We start from the raw sequence: 19,166 nt of genomic DNA, 5'->3' as shown, positions 1-19,166 counted from the left end.
CATGAAGCAAACATTCCACACTTTAAATCCAATAACAGAAGCACTGTAATGTAAAAGCAATTGTCCATGAATGATAAAGTTACAAGAAAAATTGTATCAAGGTTCCCCTGGTTGGTATCTCAGCTGCCACACACCACTAGAATGTTCACAACCTTGGAGATTGCCTTATTGCACTCCCTTGGCAGTGGCAGTAGTGCTCTGGGAACCAGTATAATGTGTTTGTGTAATGCCCCATCCTTTGTTGAAGGATAAACATTTGAGTCTGGCGAATCTGGTAGCACGCACACCCACGCCGGAGCGACTTCTTAAAGCTAAATAGTGTCATCTAGGCCGCGGCAGTTTTTTGAGACATCCAGTTCGGGAGGAGATGAGGGTTTGGGGTGGCCTGTAACTATACCAGGAATTGAGGGAAGGCATTTCCTTGTCGAGTGTCTGTCGAGTCATCCAGATGACTCATAAGGAAGTGTATGTAACAGGTAATGTGTGCATATATTTGTGTAAAATGTATGTGGTAGTGGGGTTTGAAAAAATGTCATGTACATTTTAAAATATTTATAAAATATTTACATATTTTATGTATATCTTTTATCACCTTTGACTTAATCCTGGTGAATATAAACATGGCAAACAAATGCCTTTGATAATTCATATCCCTGATCATATATGCTATATATTTAAATATATACTGTATATATCTGGCAATAAATAACTCATTTTGGGAAGAAGCCCTATTTTGTGTGTAGGGAGAATGAGATTTGGCTAAAAAGGAGCCCACAATTAACCACTGTTGCCCCCATCTCCCCTGAATTTCGTCTTATACAAGGAAACATCTTCATTAACAAAAACGTAAATCAGATCATCTGTACAACTATAAATTATAATTATCATTCACTTGTACAACTGGCTCTCTTTAAGAGTCCAAGCTCTCGGTCCCAGCAACAAAACATACAAGTGGTTGTTGCAAAATTTAGTAGCAAGTTTGTGCTGTGGACACCTTGCAGCGGTATGGATGGTGAGTGGGCAGTCCTTGTGTGGGGCAGATTCTTGTCACTGGGATGCTTCAATGCTGCAACTTGCATTTACTTTTTAATACTACATTGTACTGACAGGCATTCATGAGGCACATCAATTGATTTTATGCATCACTAGCTTAGTATTACTGTTGCCATCAGTCTTACAACACTTGTACACTTAGCTTGAAGAAGATGCATTGTAGATGTCATGACAACTTGGAATTCTTGCAACTCCATCACAAGCTACAGGATTAAGTTGCATATGCTCCATTTCTATCACCCCTCCCCTCCCCTTCCCCACAACACTCCCTGCCGCCTTGCTGCAACTTACGGTCCACACCACCATCCTTGCTACATTCTTGTACTTCGAGGTGACGTCCACACAACTTTACCCTCAGAGTAAAGTCTAAGTCACAGCTCACATAGTAAAGGAGTTTGACTCCAATGACATAAACAGTTTCTCACCCCTATCAATCTGAAGATAATCTCTGACCAGATGACAGGGGTAAGATTAACACCACGCGTTAGGACCCTCCACTTTCTTCTAGTTCACACTTGTACTTGTTATAGGGTGCAAAAGGTGGTCGGGAAGGGTCATCAATACGCACTATTCTTGTACAGTTCGGCCGTAAGCCATCTGTATGTCCTAAAAACCAGTCCATCGCAGCTCGCTGATCTGCTTCAGACACATTTCTTGTGCACCAATTACCATGCCATGACAATAAGCCACTGCGCATCCTTCGACTCACGTGCTCATGGCTCTGCAAGATAATTTTTTTTTTAATACTTTTGTCCTCTGTATATGAAGGCTTGGGTAAACATGTTTGTGATTGCTCAAGCTTATCTGAAAATGTACTCACACTAAATGTAAACATTATCACTAGTATATATATAAAATACTTTGGGAGTATTTCATGAGGAAACCTTATTGAAAGAAATGTCTCGGTTCAACATGTAACTTAAGAAATGGTAATCTTACTTGTTTGGCCCGCTTGAGAGCCTGTTTCTTGTACATATATGAATCACTATTAACTACAAAAACCATCTTGAATGAGGACAGGTTAAATTTGCATTGAGTGTTGTCGGTAATGTCCATTACAGGACACACTGGTGGCTTGACATCTTCTGTACATCCACCCCTGAAAAAGATAATTTGGTTAAAAAAAATTAATACCAGATAAAAGAAAAGCAGGCAACAACACACAACTTAGTTATGATACTGATATACAGTATTAACCCTTCAACTACATCTAACATAGTTGAAGGGTTAATACTGTATATCAGTATCATACCTGGACATCGTTATCTTCGACTACGTCTAACGTAGCTGAAGATAATAATATCCAGTGTACTAATATTAAAAATTTTTTGTGCCTTCAAATATGCCACCTGCCAATACTTTTGTCCTCTGCACAACTGTTTGGGTCTCCTACAACTTCTTCATGCCCGTGAAAATAATTTAAGACCAGACATGCCAATACAATGTATCTTGGAGTAACAATGCCCAACTACCATAAGTAAACAATGAAATCAGGACCTATTGTTCCACCATTAGCTTCCCTACCAGCAAATGTGGTGTGGAACTGCCTGAAAGATGCTGTATTCATTCCAAAAACTTATTATAACACAACTCAGCCAAAAAGCACACTAAGTAGATTTAACCTCGGATAACCCAATGAAGTTGAACAATGTGACTTATTTCCATGTTTTGAAACAGTTGTAATATAAATTTACTTGTAAATGTATGTACAATGGTGTTGCAGGCACACAGGTGTTATAATACAGAAATTATGTTATATTTATATAACCCTGAATCTAAATATATACAGTAGGCCCCGCTTTACAGCATTTCGCTAATATGGACATTTCAAATGATGACCAAAACTCGCTATACGGCTCCCCCACCTGACTTTCTAATATGGTCACAGCGCCCTACCTGGTTTGTTTACATTCTCCGTGAGCTCTGTCTCTCTCCATTATGTCTGGAAACTTTCGAAAATATCGAGTGTTTTTAAAAGTTATTTTATATATACTCTGATAATTATGCTTGTGTATACCTGTACCTAAATAAACTTACACACTGTGCTGGCATGCAGGTACACATTAAAATCATTAAGAGTGTCTGATGTCTTGAGACACCATAATAATAATGATAATAACACTCAATAATAATCACTGAGGCACATTAAATGTTGCATATTACGTTAATACATATACACATTTTCATTAATACATCTATGATATTTTTTCAAAATTATATAATAAATATGCTCCAAAACACAAACATGATAAATACACCCCACAGTAGAATAAATTAACAAATATGAGACATGAAAGCCAGACAACTTGGAGTGATGGCAAGAATAAAGTGTTCTCTATTCCAACATCAGAGAAAATGCGTACACTACAATATTACCATGGGTAACTGCAGAAAATTATTCCTTTTGTATGCCTTCACTCAGAGCATCATTTCTTCTAAAAATGGTGTTATATGAGAATGGGAGTGTTGCTCTTTATTTATTCTACTATATCAACATGGAAACAACTTGTACACAAACCAGACGCATTTGCCTGGTTTGCTTACATAACTCCACGTCTGTCCTCTCTCATATACTCATTCTCTCTCTCGTTTATTTGTTTTATCTCGTTTACTCACCTCTGACCCTACATTAAGACTACAAATATTTTAAGGTAAGTAATGAGTGAACTGTATATGCATTTTATCGCTCTGGGACACTTGAAATGTTGTAGTATGTGTGGGTGGGGTGCCTGGTATGGTAGCCTGGCTGGCTACCATACATACCACACTTGATTTCTTACAATGAATACTACTCATCTCACCCTACATTAAGACTACAAATATTTTAAGGGAAGTAATGAGTGTTCTATATGTGCATTTTACTTTTTTATTGTTTTTTAATACCTAGTTCTATTGCTAACTTAATATATATTAGTGCAAATTTGTTATCTAGTATTATATGCATTTAGAAGTGGAAAAAAGGGTGTTCCACTTGATGGCGATTTCCGCTATACGGCGGCAGCCTGGAACCTAACCTGCCATATAAGTGGGGCCCGACTGTATACAAGAGGGCCCCCACTTATACAGCAGGTTAGGTTCCAGGATACCACTGTAAAGCAAAAAAATGCTGCGAAGTAAAACAACTTTTTTGTTTCTCTCAAATGCATATAAAAACCTGATAACATATTTACATATATTAACCTTTTCAGGGTTTCGGCCGTACTAGTACAGCATACGCACCAGGATTTTTGATGTACTAGTACACCTAAATTCTAGCGCCCTCAAATCTAATGAGAGAAAGCTGGGAGGCCTACATATGAAAGAATGGGTCTATGTGGTCAGTGTGCGCAGTATAAAAAAAATCCTGCAGCACACAGTGCGTAATGAGAAAAAAAAAAACATTGACCGTGTTTTTGTATTAAAACAGTGACTTTGCACTGTATTTTCGTATGGTATTTATTGTTGTATTGTAGTTTTCCTGGTCTCATTTTATAAAATGGAAGACATATTACAGAAATTGAGATGATTTTGACTGGTTTTTGCAATGAAAAGTACCTTGAAATTGAGCTCAAAGTAGCAGAAATGTTCGATTTTTACCAAAGTTCAAAAGTAAACAAATCATGCTATGCATCCAATACATGTCAACTGGAGAGTCTAATATTCTTTCACAAGCGCGCTGATATTATTTATACCATTTCTACACTAATGCAGTAGTCTGCATAACAGTAAATCTTCTATTTTTTTGTGAGAATAAAAATTCAAAGTGGAAAGTAAAAGAATGAAAGAGGGGCATGGGGACGTGATTAATGAACAGAGGAAATGGTATTTTAGTGCCAGGAATGCCTTTCTTGTTTATTCTGGACCCTATTTGGAAATTGGCATCTTTTGAAATTTGTGTGAAATTGGCAAAATTGCTAAATTCTGACCACTGTATTGGATAGTTGAAATCGATAAATGGGTGGTTTCTTGTACTCATTCGAGAGAAAAAATGGAGTTCTAGTGAAATAGTTATAATTTCTGTCGACTAGTACACTGGAATTGGCCGAAAATAGGGCTCAAAGTGGGCAAAATAGCCAATGCGTAAACCTCGTTGAGACCGCTAACTTCGCGAGAGCATAATTCAGTAAGTTTTCCATCAAATTTCATACTTTTTGTGTCATTATGATTGGGAAAAGATTCTCTATCTTTTCATAAGAAATATATTTTTTTTTTTTTGAAATTTGGGCGACCCTGAGAACAAGTCTAGAAGATGGCCTGGGGACCCTGAAAGGGGTTAAGGAAATGCGTGCAAAGTGGGTTGAACTGCAAACGTTTATGGATGAAAATTACCCTGACATAGCTACTGCAAGCCGTGTTGGCAACCTGTACATTGACAATGTTATGGCCCATTTTAGGAGTCTTAAAGGAACGGGAGGTACAGAGCTCTATGGACAGATTTGTTGTGCGACAGAGGTCCAGTGACTCAATCTGGTCCTAGTGGCATTAAAAGAAGAAGGGAAGTAACCCCGGAAAAGGACTTACTACCTCAAGTCCTAATGGAAGGGGATTCCCCTTCTAAACAATAACTTCCAAACTCTTCCCTCCTCCCATCCCATCAATCATCACCAGATCTTCAATAAAGGTAAGTGCCATGTATTCTATTCTCAGTAGAGTAGTAATTGTGCGTCTTCAGTTTGTGTGTATTAAAATTAATATTTCACGTGGTAAAATTTTTTTTTTTCATACATTGGGGTGTCAGGAACGGATTACAGTGGACCCCCGGTATTCGATGGCATTGGTATTCGATAAATCCGGTATTCGATGCATTTTAACGCAAAAATTTCACCTTGATATCTGATCGAAAACCCGGTATTCGATGCGATTCGTACGAGACGTGTCCATATGTGGCCTGAACTGCCCCGTGTGTGCCAGTGTTTACAAGCCAGCCAGTGTGCGCGCATCTAAGGATACATTCGGTACATTCCATATTATCACTGTTTTTGGTGCTTGTTTCTGCAAAATAAGTCACCATGGACCCCAAGAAAGCTTCTAGTGCCAACCCTGTGGTAAAAAGGGTGAGAATTAGTATGGAAGTTAAGAAAGATTTTGAAGGGTTTGGGGCTAACCCTGAGAAGCCTATGCCAGTTGTGGAATCCATTGTGCCTACTTCAAAAATTAAGGAAATGTATGCACAGTGGGTCAAACTGCAAACCTTTATGGATGAAAATCACCCTAACACAGCCATTGCAAGCCGTGCTAGTGACTATTACAATGACAATGTTGTGGCCCATTTTAGACAAATCGTAAAGGAACGGGAGGTACAGAGCTCTATGGACAGATTTGTTGTGCGACAGAGGTCCAGTGACTCTCAAGCTGGTCCTAGTGGCATTAAAAGAAGGGAAGTAACCCCAGAAAAGGACTTGCTACCTCAAGTCCTAATGGAAGGGGATTCCCCTTCTAAACACTAACACCATCCACACTCTCCCCTCCTCCCATCCCATCAATCATCACCAGATCTTCATTAAAGGTAAGTGTCAATTATTCTATTGTTATTATTCTATTGTTATTGTTGTTATTGTAATTATTCTATTGCATTAAACTTAATATTTCATGTGGTAAAATATTTTTTTTCATGCTTTTGGGTGTCTCGCACGGATTAATTTGATTTCCATTATTTCTTATGGGGAAAATTGATTCGCTTTTCGGTATTTTCGGTATTCGATGAGCTCTCAGGAACGGGTTAATATCGAATACCGGGGGTCCACTGTAATTTGATTTCCATTATTTCTTATGGGGAAAATTAATTCAGTTAACGATAATTTCGGCTTACGATGAGCTCTCAGGAATGGATTAATATCGTAAGGCAGGGATCCACTGTATTTTGTTTTTACAGCTTGAGACTACAAATGGAACAGAAATAATAGTATTTCTTACCTTAAATTGTGGGTGCTGGTGTTTGTGGATGATTGTGAAGAGAGTGGAGAGTTATGCTGTGGTCCTACTGGGCTGAGGTGGATGGTAGAGGTTCTGGTATTGAAGTTGATAGTTGTACTGGTAATTCAGTAAGTCAGTCAAGTGATTCAGTAAGTCAGTCAAATGATGGTGGGGTGGTTTCGGGGGGTTACTGGGGGCGGTGGGAGGTCCCCCCAGCTGAACCCCAACAAAGCGGCTGCTTGAGGAAAGGGAAGTTTTTTTTTCCCTTCCCATAAACTGAACCGTGTTAAATTCATCATACAACGTGTTACATAAAATAGTGCCGCAATTCTTCAATCGTGCTATACCCAAATCGTGCCAAATAAAATCGTGCTAAATAATGGTCTACTGTACTACAAATGAACAAATCACCAAATGCTCTACAAAATTGTCAAGACTAGGAAATTGATGGGATAACTTGAGTTGCAAGTCATATTCACATCCTCAAATTCACAAAAGTTAGATTCTTAAGAGGTCCTGGCAAATATAGTAAACCCTTATGTTGGTTAAATTATTTTGTATGAATTTATTACACAATCGAAAGAGTAACAAAAATTGAAGTACGACATAAAATGTGAGAATAGTATGCTCAAATAACTGCCAAGGCTATGTGAAGTCACCTTAATTATTATTATAATCAAATAAAGCGCTAAACCGACAAGGGTCTGAAGCCACCTTAAAAACAAATTGATCGGTGAATTTCAACATGGAGCCTTATGAATTTACTAAATTTTTTCACTTGTACTCAATCGATAGAAAAAATGGAGTTCTAAAGAAATAGCTATGAGTTTGGTCGGCTGGAACAATGGAATTAGCCGAAAATACGGCTCAAAGTGGGCGAAATTGCCGATTTGTAAATATCGCTGAGGTCGCTAACTTCGCGAGAGCATAATTCCGTCAGTTTTCCATCAAATTTCGTTTTTTTTGGTGTCATTACAATTGGGAAAAGATTCTCTATCATTTCATGAGAAAAAATAATTTTTTTTTTTTTAAATTTTGCGACACCAGGAGACACCTCAGGATTGGGGGTTGTGACAGTCAAAGGGTTAATTCTGTAAGAAATTTTTTTTTTGTTGTTCAAAATTTCTTGGACACTGGAGCACCACTTCAGATTTTGGCCTTGGACCTTGAAGGGGTTAAAACAATGACTTTGCAGTGAATTTTCGTATGGTTTTTATGGGTGTATTCACAGTTTCTTGGTTTCATTTGATAGATAGGAAGATATATTACAGAAAGAGAGAAGACTGAATGGTTTAAGGAATAAAAGTAACTTGAAATTTTCCTCAAACTACTGAAAATGTTTGATTTTTGCCAATGCTCAAGAGTAAACAAATTACATTACGTGTCCAATACACATTAACTGGTGGGTCTAATATGCATTCACAAATGTGCCACTATTATTTATACAATTATTACAACAATGCAGTAGTCTGCATAACAATAAATCTTGTATTTTTTTGTGTGAACAAAATTCAAAATGAAAGCAAGCATAATATAAGAGGGGCCTGGAAACGTGACTAATGAACAGATAAAATGTTATTTCTGGGCTGGAAATGTCTGCACTGTTTATTCTGGACCCCATTTTGAAATTGGCCTTTCTTGAATTTTGTGTAAAATTGGCCAAATTAGTAACATCTGATTACTGTATTGGGTAACTGAAATAGGTAAATGGGCAGTTTCTTGTACTCAATCAATAGACTAAAAGAATCAATAGACATGGCAGAAATGACATGTATGCCAGGGATGGGGGTTCACTTATCTAGGTTTGGAGTGGGAGCACTGGCAAACGCAGTGGAGGTAGCTGTTAGGTCTTTAAACTAGGAATAGTTAATGGTATGGGTTTTGGCGGGAAAAGAGTGAAGTCCCAGTGTAGTAATATCAGTACTAGGAGAACTAGTAATAGGCATAATGAGGTGGATATTGGAAAGCCAGTGACACTAGGCAAAAAGGACAGTAATAGGTTTAGTGGAATAACAGAAAGGAGTAGGAAGGGTAAAGAGAAGGGAGGGTCCTTAAATATATATTACACAAATAGTCGTAGTGCTAGGAATAAGATGGACGAGTTGAGACTAGTTGCTAGAGCAGGTAACATTGATGTATTTGCCTTAACTGAGACGTGGTTCAATACAAAAAATCAGGACATGCCTGCTGAATGACACATACAGGGTTTTAAATTGTTCCAAGTAGACAGAAGTATCAGGAAGGGGGGTGGGGTGGCACTGTATGTTCGAGATCGCTTGAACTGTTGCATAAAAACGGGTATTAAGTCTGAAGTAACACACACACAGTCTGTTTGGATAGAATTTTCAGAGGGACATGAAAAATTAATTTTAGGTGTGATATACCGTCCCCCAAATTTAGATAGGGACCAGGGGAGACTACTATGGGAGGAAATTGTTAGGGCCACAAGGCACGATAATGTAGTAATTCTAGGAGACTTTAACTTTAGTCATATTGATTGGAATTTCTTGACTGGGAATTTAGAATCATACGACTTCTTAGAAGTAGTTCAGGATTGTTTTTTGAAGCAGTTTGTGACAGAACCTACAAGGGGAAATAACCTAGTTCTGGTAAACAATGAATCCCTTGTTAATAATTTAGAAATTTCAGAGGAACTGGGTGCTAGTGACCACAAATCAATTACATTTAGCATTGAACAGAAGTATGATAGTAGGGATAACTCAGTAACAGTCCCAGATTTTCGCTTAGCAGATTACGATGACTGGGGGTAACGAAGAGAGCTATCAAAGAACGTTTATCCCATATAAAGAAATTAGATCAAATAGAAATGACCCAAAATGGATGAATAATAGGCTGAAATATCTACCAGGACATAAGAAGGGAATTTATAGGCGTATCAAAAGAGGTGAGGGTCATCTTATGAATCAGTATATTGACATTAAGAGGGACATTAAAAAGGGGATAAGAAAAACTAAAAGGGACTATGAAATTAAAGTTGCTAGGGATTCGAAAACTAACCCAAAAAGTTTTTTCCAGGTCTATAGAACAAAAGTTAGAGATAAGATAGGTCCCCTTAAAAATAACTATGGGCATCTTACTGACAAAGAGAATGAAATGTGCTCGATTTTAAATAATCATTTTCTCTCGGTTTTTACACAGGAAAACACTAACAACATTCCAGTAATTAATTTTTACAGTGGGCCTGAAGAAGATAAATTATGTAACATCACAGTCACTAGTGAAAAGGTTGTGAAGCAGATAGACAGACTGAAGCAAAATAAGTCGCCAGGTCCTGAGGAGCTTTTTTCAAGGGTTCTTAAGGAATGCAAAATGGAACTCTGTGGACCATTAACTAATATTTTTAATTTATCTCTTCAAACAGGTGTAGTGTCTGATATGTGGAAGATGGCTAATTTAATTCCTATTTTTAAAGCAGGGGACAAGTCATTACCGTCAAATTACTGCCCAATAAGCCTGACCTCAATTGTAGGCAAATTACTAGAGTTAATTATAGCTGAGATTGTAAGAAGCCATTTCGATAAGCATAGCTTGATTAATGATACTCAGCATAGATTCACGAGAGGCTGTTCTTGCCTAACTAATTTATTAACTTTCTTCAGTAAAGTTTTTGAGGCTGTTAATCACGATAAAGAATTTGATATTATTTACTTAGATTTTAGTAAGGCTTTTGATAGAGTTCTGCACCAAAGACTGTTAAAGAAAGTGGCAGCTCATGGCATTGGGGGAAAAGTGCTCTCGTGGATCGAGTCATGGCTTACAGATAGGAAGCCGAGTGTGTCCATAAATGGGGTTAAATCCGAGTGGGGATCGGTAACAAGTGGCGTTCCACAGGGATCAGTCTTGGGCTCATTGTTGTTTATAATATATATCAATGATCTTGATGAGGGAATTACTAGTGAAATGAGCAAATTCGCTGATGGCACAAAGATAGGTAGGATAATTGACTTAAACGTAGATATCAGGGAACTTCAGGAGGATTTAGACAAACTCAATACCTGGTCAGCAAAGTGGCAGATGCAGTTCAATGTAGATAAATGCAAGGTTCTGAAGCTCGGGAGTGTCCATAACCCTAGCACTTATAAGTTAAATAAAGTAGAACTTAGCCATACAGATTGTGAAAAGGACTTGGGGGTTATGGTGAGCAGTAACCTTAAACCAAGACAGCAGTGCCTAAGCCTAAGTAATACGGCAAATAGATTATTAGGATATATAACCTACCATCTGACTTACGACCTGCTCGACTTACGACCACTCGACTTACGACCGTGTTTTTTATGCCAACTTTCTGGGAAATAAACAGCTATTTGTGTTGTACACAGTGTTTATCCTAAACCTTACAGTATAAAATACAGTACTAACAACATAAAAAGTAAAGTAAAACATGAAATACCAAAATAAAACAATAAAATAAAGTCATTACAAAAATGTTTTGTTGATATTCAGTAGTAAAGTTCGACTTACGACCGGTTTCTCGGAACCGAACTCGGTCGTAAGTAAGTCGGATGGTAGGTGTATATCATGAAGTCCTAGGCAGTAGGTTGGTAAACAGCAACCGCCCAGGGATGTACTACCGTCCTGCCAAGTGAGTGTACAACGAAAACCTGTAATTGTTTTACGTGATGGTAGGATTGCTGGTGTCTTTTGTCTGTTTAAACATGCAAGATTTCAGGTATGTCTTGCTACTTCTACTTGCACTTAGGTCACACTACACATACAGAATTCTTCCTCCGTAAGCCATGCGTGTTGTAAGAGGCAACTAAAATGCCGAGAGCAAGGGGCTAGTAACCCCTTCTCCCGGATAAATTACTAAATTTAAAAGAGAAACTTTTGTTTTTCTTTTTTTGGGCCACCCTGCCTTGGTGAGATATGGCCGGTGTGTTGAAAGAATGAAAATATCAAGAAGTGTAAGCAACAGAAGTCCAGAGGTTATACTGCAGCTTTATACATCATTAGTAAGGCCTCACCTAGATTATGCAGCTCAGTTCTGGTCTCCATATTATAGAATGGACATAAATTCATTAGAAAACATTCAGCATAGAATGACAAAGCTAATACACAGCATTAGAAATCTTCCTTATGAAGAAAGATTGAAGACTCTTAAATTACATTCACTTGTTAGACAAAGAATGAGGGGAGACCTGATCGAAGTGTATAAGTGGAAGATAGGTATTAATAAAGGGGATGTTAATAAGGTCTTGAGGATATCTCTCCAAGAGAGAACCTGCAGTAATGGACTTAAATTAGACAAGTTTAGATTTAGAAAGGACATAGGAAAGCACTGGTTTGGAAATAGGGTAGTTGATGAGTGGAACAGTCTACCTAGTTGGGTTATTGAGGCTTGGACTTTAGGTAGCTTCAAATTTAGGTCGGATAAATATACGAGTGGGAGGGGTTGGATTTGAGTGGGACTTGCAAATGAGTGGATAGAGTTATCAGACCTTATTTCTTGGGGAACACTGAAAATTGGGTTGGGCAAATGTTTTGTTAGTGAGATGGATTGTAAAGGACCTGCAGAGTATGGGCCAACAGGCCTGCTGCAGTGATCCTCCTTTCTTATGTTCTTATGAGTACTTGTGAAACAGCTATGAGTTTGGTCAACTGGAACAAGGAAATTGGCCCAAAATTGGGTGAAATTGTTGATGTGTAAATATTGCAGAGACCACTAACTTTGTGAGAGCATAATTCCATAAGTTTTCTATCAAATTTCGTACTGTTGATTTTATTACCTTTGGAAAAAAGACTATCATTTCACAAGAATTGTTTTTTTTAAATTCTTCGACCCTGGGAGCAAGTTTGTGAGCAGGGGATGTGACACTCAAAACAGCAACTTTGCATGCTTTTTATGGTTTTCTTGGTCTCATTTGACAGAATGGAAGATATTTTACAGAAATGGAGATGATTTTTGATTGATTTCAGGACTGAAAGTAGCTTGAAATTCAGCTCAAATTAGCTGAACTATTCAATTTTTGCAGATATTCCGGAGTACACAAATGACGTCACTTGTCCAATATGCTTCCAGCTTACCAGTCTAATATGCATTTAGGAATGAACTAACATTATTTATACTATTATTACAATAATGCAGAAATCTGCATAAGTCAATCTTGTATATACTTTTTTGTGCGAACAAAAATTAAAAATGGAAAGTTAAAGTAATATAAAAGGGACCTGGACATGTGGCTAAGGAACAGAGGAAATATTTTTTTAGTGCCAAGGATGTCTACACTGTTTATTCTCGACACTATTTTTAAATTTGTCAGTTTAATTTTGTGTGAAATTAACCAAATTACCAATTTCTGATAACTTTATTGGGTAACTGAAACAGGTAAATGGGCGGTTTCTTGTACTCAATCGAGAGAAGAGAAGGAATACTAGCAAAATAGCTTCGAGTTTGGTCGACTGGTACAATGTAATTGGCCAAAAGTAGGGCACTAAGTGGGTGAAATTGCTGTGTAAATATCACCGAGACCATCAACAGTGTGGGAGCGCATTTTCCCATGTTTTCCATCAATCTTCGTACTTTTGGTTTCATTACCTTCAGAAAAAGATTCTCTATCATTTGGTAAGATAAAATCATTTTTTTTCTTTCTTCAACCCTATAACCAAGTTTAAGATCAAGGATCTCGACCCTGAAAGAGTTGAAGGACTTGTCATCAGGGAAAATGAATGTAATATATCTATTTCGATTTGTGGATGCCTTAAATTAGTGAGCTTAAAAAGCGTTGCTGATGTTTCACTATGTGCTTGAGAGAAAAAATTTCGAGTGTAGGTTCTTCCAAAGTATTATTCTTTAACCATTTCCTGCAAATTTTTCTACCTCCCAGACACCCTCCCAGTGAGTAATCTGCCAACATCTTTCTCATCACAATTTCATTACCTTGCATTTACCGTGGGTCTGATTTCAGTAACCACTTATCTAACCTGTGGTGAGAGGAATGGCACATGTGAAAACAAAACAATAATAAGGCCTTGGGTTATTTAAGGAATGAATAGAGGAGTGAAATCATGAACATGTAACAAACCCAAGGATAAGCTCAATTTTAGGGATGTAACAAAAACAAAATGTCTTGGGCAGATTTTATAATTTCAAGCAAAGGAAAGGGATACCAGAAAACATTTCTTCATCATACTAATAAATAAAACTGCCTAAAATAATGAGACTGGGAGCATACACCATACCAGGTTAACCAATCAATAAAAAAAAAAAAAAAAAAAAAAAAAAAAAAAAAAAAAAAAAAAAAAAATATGGATATTTCTCATCAGTTAGTCAAAAGTCAGGCAACCTGAGTAAGAGTCAGAGCTTATACTTTCTAAACTCATATAGGTAATTACACTTTAATACCTTCTTTTTCTTATCTGTTCTCTGATATACATGGTGTAGAAATAAGAATACAGTTTAAGGTAATAAGAAATATAATTTAGAAGGCAGAGGGGATAATGAGGCAATTTAGTCTAGAGGGGATGGAGCAGAAATGAATGTGTATCAATTAGGGAGTGAAGGAAGGAAGGTGTTAAAAAGGCTCTAAACCACAAGGGCTTGAGCAACCAGCAGGCATGTGTGAAAATGTTAGATTGGAGCAAGTGGAATCAAGTGGGTTCTCAGGAAATGCAAGAAACATTACATTTGTGAAAGGATTCAAGACACTAGCTAGCCAAACTTGAGTCCTGGAAGTGGGAGGTACAGTACTTTCACTCAAAAGTGAGGAAGTTACAGTTTGGAGAGTCATTTGAATGGTGATGTCTGTCCACTTCTGGCAAAATAACTATTGACTGAATAAAGGTAAATATTTTCCTTTTTTGGGTCACCTTAACCACTTGATTGTCACAACCCCAAATCCTGAGGTGTCTCCTGGGGTTGCAACATTTCCGAAAAAAAAATGAAATCATAGAGAATATTTTCCCGATTCTAATGACACCAAAACAATAATATTTGATGGAAAACTGACGGAATTACGCTCTCGCAAAGTTAGCAACCTCGGCGATATTTATGAATTGGCGATTTCACCCAGTTTGAGCCCTATCTTCGACTAATTCCATTGTTCCAGTTGACCAAACTCATAGCTATTTCTTTATAACTCCATTTTTTTCTATCGAATGAGTACAAGAAACTTCCCATTTACTGATTTCAACTACCCAATAGCTTAGTCACTGCGTGTGTGTGAGTGTGTGTGTGTGTGTGGTTGTGTGTGGTTGTGTGTGGGGTTGTGTGTGTGTGGTTGTGTGTGTGTGTGTGGTTGTGTGTGTGTGTGTGGTTGTGTGTGTGTGTGTGGTTGTGTGTGTGTGTGGTTGTGTGTGTGTGTGGTTGTGTGTGTGTGTGTGTGTGTGTGTGTGTGTGTGTGTGTGTGTGTGTGTGTGTGTGTGTGTGGTTGTGTGTGTGTGGTTGTGTGTGTGTGGTTGTGTGTGTGTGTGTGGTTGTGTGTGTGTGTGTGTGTGTGTGTGTGTGTGTGTGTGTGTGTGTGTTTGTGTGTGTGTGTGTGTGTGTGTGTGTGTGTGTGTGTGTGTGTGGTTGTGTGTGTGGTTGTGTGTGTGTGTGTGTGTGTGTGTGTGTGTGTGGTTGTGTGTGTGTGGTTGTGTGTGTGTGGTTGTGTGTGTGTGGTTGTGTGTGTGTGGTTGTGTGTGTGTGTTTGTGTGTGTGTGGTTGTGTGTGTGTGTGTGTGTGTGTGTGTGTGGGTGTGTGTGTGTGTGGTTGTGTGTGTGTGTGGTTGTGTGTGTGTGTGTGTGTGGTTGTGTGTGTGTGTGTGTGTGTGGTTGTGTGTGTGGTTGTGTGTGTGTGTGTGTGTGTGGTTGTGTGGGGTTGTGTGTGTGTGGGGTTGTGTGTGTGTGTGGGGTTGTGTGTGTGTGTGGGGTTGTGTGTGTGTGTGTGTGTGTGTGTGTGTGTGTGTGTGTGTGTGTGTGTGTGTGTGTGTGTGTGGGGGGGGGTTGTGTGTGTGTGTGGGGTTGTGTGTGTGGGGTTGTGTGTGTGTGTGTGGGGTTGTGTGTGTGTGTGTGGGGTTGTGTGTGTGTGTGTGGGGTTGTGTGCATGTGTGTGGGGTTGGGTGTATGTGTGTGGGGTTGTATGCATGTGTGTGGGGTTGTGTGTATGTGTGTGGGGTTGTGTGCATGTGTGTGGGGTTGTGTGTGTGGGGTTGTGTGTGTGGGGTTGTGTGCATGTGTGTGGGGTTGTGTGCATGTGTGTGGGGTTGTGTGTGTGTGGGGTTGTGTGTACTCACCTAGTTGAGGTTGCAGGGGTCGAGTCCAAGCTCCTGGCCCCGCCTCTTCACTGGTCGCTACTAGGTCACTCTCCCTGAACCATGAGCTTTATCGTACCTCTGCTTAAAGCTATGTATGGATCATGCCTCCACTACATCGCTTCCCAAACTATTCCACTTCCTGACTACTCTGTGGCTGAAGAAATACTTCCTAACATCCCTTTGATTCATCTGTGTCTTCAGCTTCCAACTGTGTCCCCGAGTTGCTGTGTCCAGTCTCTGGAACATCCTGTCTTTGTCCACCTTGTCAATTCCTCTCAGTATTTTGTAAGTCGTTATCATGTCCCCCCTATCTCTCCTGTCCTCCAGTGTCGTCAGATTGATTTCCCTTAACCTCTCCTCATAGGACATACCTCTTAACTCTGGGACTAGTCTTGTTGCAAACCTTTGCACTTTCTCTAGTTTCTTTACATGCTTGGCTAGGTGTGGGTTCCAAACTGGTGCCGCATAATCCAATATGGGCCTAACGTACACGGTGTACAGGGTCCTGAACGATTCCTTATTAAGATGTCGGAATGCTGTTCTGAGGTTTGCCAGGCGCCCATATGCTGCGGCACTTATTTGGTTGAAGTGTGCTTCAGGAGATGTGCCTGGTGTTATACTCACCCCAAGATCTTTTTCCTTGAGTGATGTTTGTAGTCTCTGGCCCCCTAGACTGTACTCTGTCTGCGGTCTTCTTTGCCCTTCCCCAATCCTCATGACTTTGCACTTGGTGGGATTGAACTCCAGGAACCAGTTGCTAGACCAGGTCTGCAGCCTGTCCAGATCCCTTTGTATTTCTGCCTGGTCTTCGATCGAATGAACTCTTCTCATCAACTTCACGTCATCTGCAAACAGGGACACCTCGGAGTTTATTCCTTCCATCATGTCGTTCACAAATACCAGAAACAGCACTGGTCCTAGGACTGACCCGTGGGAAACCCGCTGGTCACAGGTGCCCACTCTGACACCTCGCCACGTACCATTACTCGCTGCTGTCTTCCTGACAAGTATTCCCTGATCCATTGCAGTGCCTTCCCTGTTATCCCTGCTTGGTCCTCCAGTATTTGCACCAATCTCTTGTGTGGTACTGCATCAAACGCCTTCTTGCAGTCCAAGAAAATGCAATCCACCCACCCCTCTCTCTCTTGTCTTACTGCTGTCAACATGTCATAGAACTCCAGTAGGTTTGTGACACAGGATTTCCCGTCTCTGAAACCATGTTGGCTGCTGGTGATGAGATCATTCCTTTCTAGATGTTCCACCATTCTTCTCCTGACAATCTTTTCCATGATTTTGCATACTATACATGTCAGTGACACTGGTCTGTAGTTTAATGCTTCATGTCTGTCTCCTTTTTTAAAGATTGGGACTACATTTGCTGTCTTCCATACCTTAGGCAATCTCCCTGTTTCAATAGATGTATTGAATATTGTTGTTAGGGGTGTGTGTTGGTGTGTGTGTGTGTGTGTGTGTGTGTGTGTGTGTGTGTGTGTGTGTGTGTTGGGGTGTGTGTGTGTGTGTGTGTGTGTGTGTGTGTGTGTGTGTGTGTGTGTGTGTGTGTGTGTGTGTGTGTGTGTGTGTGTGTGTGTGTGTGTGTGTGTGTTGGTGTGTGTGTTGGTGTGTGTGTTGGTGTGTGTGTTGGTGTGTGTGTTGGTGTGTGTGTTGGTGTGTGTGTTGGTGTGTGTGTTGGTGTGTGTGTTGGTGTGTGTGTGTTGGTGTGTGTGTTGGTGTGTGTGTTGGTGTGTGTGTTGGTGTGTGTGTTGGTGTGTGTGTTGGTGTGTGTGTGTTGGTGTGTGTGTTGGTGTGTGTGTTGGTGTGTGTGTTGGTGTGTGTGTTGGTGTGTGTGTTGGTGTGTGTGTGTGTGTGTGTGTGTGTGTGTGTGTGTGTGTGTGTGTGTGTGTGTGTGTGTGTGTGTGTGTGTGTGTGTGTGTGTGTGTGTGTGTACGTGTGTATGTGTGTGTGTGTACTCACCTATTTGTGGTTGCAGGGGTTGAGTCATAGCTCCTGGCCCCGCCTCTTCGTTGATTGCAACTAGGTCCTCTCTCTCCCTGCCCCATGAGCTTTATCATACCTTGCCTTAAAACTATGTATGGTTCCCGCCTCCACTATGTCACTTTCTAGGCTATTCCACGGCCTGACAACTCTATGACTGAAGAAATACTTCCTAACATCCCTTTGATTCATCTGACTCATCAACTTTCCATTGTGACCTCTTGTGTCTGTGTCCCTTCTCTGGAACATCCCGTCTTTGTCCACCTTGTCTATTCAGTGCAGTATTTTATATGTCGTTATCATGTCTCCCCTGATCCTCCTGTCCTCCAGTGTCGTCAGGCTGATTTCCCTCAACCTTTCTTCGTAGGACAATCCCCGTAGCTCTGGGACTAGTCTTGTTGCAAACCTTTGCACTTTCTCTAATTTCTTGATGTGCTTGACTAGGTGTGGATTCCAAACTGGTGCTGCATACTCCAGTATGGGCCTGACGTAAATGGTATACAGAGTCTTGAACGAATCCTTACTGAGGTATCGGAACGCTATCCGTAGGTTTGCCAGGCGCCCGTATGCTGCAGCAGTTATCTGATTGATGTGCGCCTCAGGAGATATGCTCGGTGTTATACTCACCCCCAGATCTTTTTCCTTGAGTGAGGTTTGCAGTCTTTGGCCATCTAAACTATATTGTGTCTGCGGTCTTCTTTGCCCTTCCCCAATCTTCACAACTTTGCATTTGGCAGGGTTAAACTCAAGGAGCCAGTTGCTGGACCAGGCTTGTAGCCTGTCCAGGTCTCTCTGTAGTCCTGCCTGATCCTCATCCGATTTGATTCTTCTCATTAACCTCACATCATCTGCAAACAAGGACACTTCTGAGTCTATCCCTTCCGTTATGTCATTCACATATACCAAGAACAGCACAGGTCCTAGGACTGACCCCTGTGGAACCCCACTTGTCACAGGCGCCCACCCTGACACCTTGTC

General features: G+C 39.9%; 1 protein-coding gene across 1 annotated transcript in view; it reads right to left on the bottom strand.

Annotated features, from left to right (window-relative positions):
• Positions 1 to 1,323: 1,323 nt before the first annotated feature.
• The window catches only part of LOC128688051 (SIN3 transcription regulator family member A), a 223,203-nt gene continuing 205,360 nt past the window's right edge, over positions 1,324 to 19,166 (bottom strand). Inside the window, 2 exon segments of the mRNA XM_070083829.1 lie at positions 1,324 to 1,774; positions 1,993 to 2,152. Of these exon segments, the coding sequence (XP_069939930.1) occupies positions 1,538 to 1,774; positions 1,993 to 2,152 (397 nt within the window). The 3' untranslated portion in view covers positions 1,324 to 1,537.

This window comes from Cherax quadricarinatus, chromosome 10, assembly GCF_038502225.1.
Source record: "Cherax quadricarinatus isolate ZL_2023a chromosome 10, ASM3850222v1, whole genome shotgun sequence".
In the NCBI taxonomy this organism is placed as follows: domain Eukaryota; kingdom Metazoa; phylum Arthropoda; class Malacostraca; order Decapoda; family Parastacidae; genus Cherax; species Cherax quadricarinatus.
The sequence above is the reverse complement of the archived record's forward strand: the minus strand, read 5'-3'. Positions and strand labels throughout refer to the sequence as shown.